Source organism: Colobus angolensis, unplaced genomic scaffold (genome assembly GCF_000951035.1).
Source record: "Colobus angolensis palliatus isolate OR3802 unplaced genomic scaffold, Cang.pa_1.0 Scaffold4, whole genome shotgun sequence".
NCBI lineage: Eukaryota > Metazoa > Chordata > Mammalia > Primates > Cercopithecidae > Colobus > Colobus angolensis.
In genome coordinates this window covers 4153104-4157649 of record NW_012117376.1, presented here as the reverse complement: position 1 = coordinate 4157649, position 4546 = coordinate 4153104, and the positions used below count along the sequence as shown (strand labels likewise).

At 59.5% G+C, this 4546-nt stretch overlaps 1 protein-coding gene across 1 annotated transcript in view; it reads left to right on the top strand.

Moving 5' to 3' along the window:
* The window catches only part of MAP7D1 (MAP7 domain containing 1), a 10076-nt gene extending 5812 nt beyond the window's left edge, over positions 1-4264 (top strand). Inside the window, exons 7-16 of the mRNA XM_011955322.1 lie at positions 23-277; positions 1299-1627; positions 1870-2047; positions 2136-2274; positions 2372-2476; positions 2683-2736; positions 2936-2978; positions 3084-3171; positions 3289-3482; positions 3663-4264. Coding sequence (XP_011810712.1) covers positions 23-277; positions 1299-1627; positions 1870-2047; positions 2136-2274; positions 2372-2476; positions 2683-2736; positions 2936-2978; positions 3084-3171; positions 3289-3482; positions 3663-3673 — 1396 coding nt within the window. The 3' untranslated portion in view covers positions 3674-4264. The remainder of the gene's footprint in view (positions 1-22; positions 278-1298; positions 1628-1869; positions 2048-2135; positions 2275-2371; positions 2477-2682; positions 2737-2935; positions 2979-3083; positions 3172-3288; positions 3483-3662) is intronic.
* Positions 4265-4546: the final 282 nt, after the last annotated feature.

Below are 4546 nucleotides of genomic sequence, written 5' to 3'. Positions count from 1 at the left end.
GGCCGGAGGCCTCGCCGGTGAGTGGCTCGACTGGTTTTAGCGGCCGCGCAGGTGGGACAGGCAGCCTGGAACTGGGGAACGCGGGCGCTGCTGACTTCTACTCTCCTCTTCCGTTCCTTCTTCCCTGCCAGGTGCAGAAAAAGGAGAAGAAGGACAAGGAGCGGGAAAATGAGAAGGAGAAGAGTGCCCTAGCCCGGGAGCGCAGCCTCAAGAAGCGCCAGTCGCTGCCCGCCTCCCCGCGCACCCGTCTCTCCGCCAGCGCCGCCTCTGAGCTCAGGTGGGCGCGGGCGGTGCGAGGGACCCTGCCCCTCACCGGGTTATTTATTCATCACCCACAAATATTTATTGGGCATCCCACCTCTAGAATGCAACTTCCTTGAGGGCAAATTTCTCTCTGTTTTTTTGTTTGTTTGAGACAGGGTCTCCCTCTGTCACCCAGGCTGGAGTGCAGCGGCACAATCTCGGCTTACTGCAGCCTCGACCTCCCGGGCTCAAGCTATCCTCCCACCTCAGCCTTCCAAGTGGCTGGGACTACAGGCGCGCCACCACACCCGGCTAATTTTTTGTTTTTTTGGTAGAGGGGGGTTTCGCCACGTTGTGCAGGCTGATTTCAAACTCCTGAGCTCAGGTGATCCACCTGTCTCGACCTCCCAAAGTGCTGGGATTACACGTGTGAGTGTGAGCCACCTCACCCAGCCTCCATTTTTTTTTTAATTTTGTTTTCTTTTTTTCTTTTTTTAAGTATTTTGGTTACTGAAGTACCACATCACCTAAAACAGTGCCTGGCACCTGGTAACCACTCAGTGAATGCCTACTGAAGGCAAGGGTAGTGCCTCACGCCTGTAATCCCAGCACTTTGGGAGGCCAAGGGGAGGATTGTTTGAGCCCAGGAGGTCGAGGCTGCAGTGAGCTAGGTAGGATCATGCCACTGCACTCCAGCCTGGGGGACAGCCAGATTCTGTCTTAAAAACAACAACAAAACCTGCTGAATGAATGGACCTTCCAGGTAGCACTCAAGGTGCTGAGGACAAGTTGCTGAGCTAACCCAGGCGTGGTTTTTTTCTCTTATTAAGCTTACAGGCTATTGGTGGGGCACAGACAATAGTCAATCCCACAGAAACATATGTCATTACAAACTGGGGTATATAATCTAAAAGGGAATGGTGCGTTTCTGTGAGAGCAAGGGGGAGCGGTACTGATGTAGGCTGGAGGAGGGGGCACCTCCCAGAGGAAGGGACAAGTTCTCAGCATGTGGATGTGTGTGTCTCCTAACTCTTCCCTTTTCCCTTTTCTCTTAGCCCCAAATCCAAGGCCCGGCCATCCTCTCCCTCCACATCCTGGCACAGGCCTGCCTCCCCCTGCCCCAGCCCAGGGCCGGGCCACACTCTGCCTCCAAAGCCACCGTCCCCCCGAGGCACCACTGCATCCCCCAAAGGGCGGGTTCGGAGGAAGGAGGAGGCAAAGGAGAGCCCCAGTGCCGCAGGGCCCGAGGACAAGAGCCAGAGCAAGTGCAGGGCCAGTGACGAGAAGGAGCCAGCAGCCCCAGCCTCACCGGCACCTTCTCCCGCGCCCTCGCCCACCCCATCCCCGCCCCAGAAGGAGCAGCCCCCCGCGGAGACCCCTGCAGGTAGGCATGAAGAGAGGGGAGGGGTGAGCCGAGCGAGAGGAGCCAGCTTCTCCTGCGTGGGGATGTGGGCCGCCAGAGATGCCTGAGGACTGGGAGTGGGACATGGAAAGAGGAGACGTCTTGCCTGCCCTCAGCAGTCCCAGGCCCACAACACAGGCCGCTGGGAGCTGACAGCAGGAAGGGATGCTGGCGGTGCCTGCGTGGGTGTGCTGACTGACGCCTGGTCCCGGATCCCCCTCCAGACGCTGCTGTCTTGACCTCACCCCCAGCCCCTGCTCCCCCGGTGACCCCTAGCAAACCAATGGCCGGCACCACAGACCGAGAAGAAGCCACTCGGCTCCTGGCTGAGAAGCGGCGCCAGGCCCGGGAGCAGCGGGAGCGCGAGGAGCAGGAGCGGAGGCTGCAGGCAGAAAGAGACAAGTGAGTGCGCCTCGGGGGCTGAGGGGGCCCTCGTGGGCGCTGGAGAAGAAGCAGAGTCCGAGCCTGAGCCGTTTGCTCCGTCCCCCAGGCGAATGCGAGAGGAGCAGCTGGCGCGGGAGGCCGAGGCCCGGGCGGAGCGGGAGGCGGAGGCACGGAGGCGGGAGGAGCAGGAGGCACGAGAGAAGGCGCAGGCCGAGCAGGAGGAGCAGGAGCGGCTGCAGAAGCAGGTGCCCCCGGCGGGCGGGCGGGAGGCGGCTAGGCGCGGGCGCCGCGGGCCGGGAAGGCTGGAGTCAGGTGCCCCACGCTCATAGGGGTCTTTGGCAGAAAGAGGAGGCCGAAGCTCGGTCGCGGGAAGAGGCGGAGCGGCAGCGTCTGGAGCGGGAAAAGCACTTCCAGCAGCAGGAGCAGGAGCGGCAAGAGCGCAGAAAGGTGTGCGGACGTGGGCGGGGATTTGTGGGCGGGCCTGGGCTTAGAGCGGGTGGGACGGAAAACCGCTGGGGCAGATTCCAGTTCCTGTCCTGGAGAGGGCTACTATGAACTGGGAGGCCCTAAGACCACAAGGCCAGGGCTGGCTGGTGGGAGGTTTAGGATTAGGGGCGGGGCTCGAGACTAACTGATATGCGGCCTCCAAACAGCGTCTGGAGGAGATCATGAAGAGGACTCGGAAGTCAGAAGTTTCTGAAACCAAGGTCAGAATTTCCCCGAAGGGCAGTGCTGGGCGTGGGGGCCAGGGTGGGAAAAGGAGGCTGCGGAAAGGCATCTATGGCCAAGGAGAGCGGGGCTGTCGGGGAGGCCGCCGCGGCCCGGGCAAGGGGAGGGCAGAACTCAGTCCTAAGTGGGTAAGACCGGCTGTCCCTTGAGCCTGACTGCTCTTCCTCTTCAAAGCAGAAGCAGGACAGCAAGGAGGCCAACGCCAACGGTTCCAGCCCAGGTAAAGCGCCCGTTCCCCTCGCCTCCTTTCCCTTTGCCACCCTCCTCCTCCATCCTCACCTCTCTTGCCAGCCCTTGGCTGATGGCGCCTCTTTCCCTGTGACAGAACCTGTGAAAGCTGTGGAGGCTCGGCCCCCAGGGCTGCAGAAGGAGGCTGTGCAGAAAGAGGAGCCCCCACAGGAGCCTCAGTGGAGGTACCGGCTTCCAATCCCAGGGTCCCTGAGCAGGGAGGCAGACTGCAGCTGGAGCTGTGGGGTGGTCTGGGCTTTCCTGGGAGGTGAGCTGCTGAGCCTTGGCCTCTGCATCCACAGTCTCCCAAGCAAGGAGTTGCCAGGGTCCCTGGTGAATGGCCTGCAGCCTCTCCCAGCACACCAGGAGAATGGCTTCTCCCCCAAGGGACCCTCTGGGGACAAGAGTCTGAGCCGAACACCAGAGGCACTCCTGCCCTTTGCAGAGGCAGAAGCCTTCCTCAAGAAAGCTGTGGTGCAGTCCCCGCAGGTCACAGGTAGGTCTCCTGATTCCTGGACCCAGCTCTATTTCTCCCAGCAGCCTTCCCTGTACTCCCTAGCCCTGCCTTCTCTTCTGGCTCTGCCAGGCCTCCTCTCCTGCTCCGCCTTGAAGACCCCCAGCTATCTGGGTTTGGGTGCTGCTTGCCCTGACTGTTTCCTTTCCCCTTTTTCCCCAGAAGTCCTTTAAGAGGGTTTGCCTTCGATCTGGGCACAGCTGTGAGGGCTCCTCTGCATCACCTACCAGGATGTCTGGAGGAGAAAAAGAGCAAAGATGGAAGTGGCCTGGGCCCCTGGGGGTGGGTCCTCTCTGTTGTTTTTAATCTGCACCTTATAGACTGATGTCTCTTTGGCCGGAGCCAGATCTGCCCCTCAGTGCATTTGTGTGCTCGCACGCGCAGACATCCCCTCTCCCCCATACACACACATACACTCACAGCCTCTCTGGCCTCTTCCCTTGGGGAGGGGCCACCTGTAGTATTTGCCTTGGTTTGGTGGGGTACAGTGGATGTGAATACTGTAAATAGCTTGTGCTCAGACTCCTCTGCGTGGAGAGGGTGGGTGCAGGAGGCAGACCCTCCCCGCAAAGCCCCCTGGGGAGATCTTCCTCTCTCTATTTAACTGTAACTGAGGGGGATCCCAGGTCTGGGGATGGGGGACACCTTGGGCCACAGGATACTGGTTGCTTCAGGGGTACCCATGCCCCCTGCCCTTGCCTGGAATCAGTGTTACTGCATCTGATTAAATGTCTCCAGAAATAAAGTGAGAATAATTCTGCCAATCCTGCCTGTTCTTGGAGCTGGTGGTGGAGGTGGGAGCTGGTGGTCTCCTGAGTTCTAAGAACTGATGAAGCCTCGGGCTAGCGATACTAGTCGTGAACCCCTGCCCTAGGCTCTTCCAGTTTAGTCATGAATTCATTCATTTATTCATTCAACAAATACTGTTGCATCTACTCTGTATCAGGCAATGGGCTATGCACTGGGGATGCAATAGTCAGAAAAGATGTAACCTGTTACATACACTACTCCTTGTGCAGTTTATAGTCTACTGGGTGAGTGTCGTG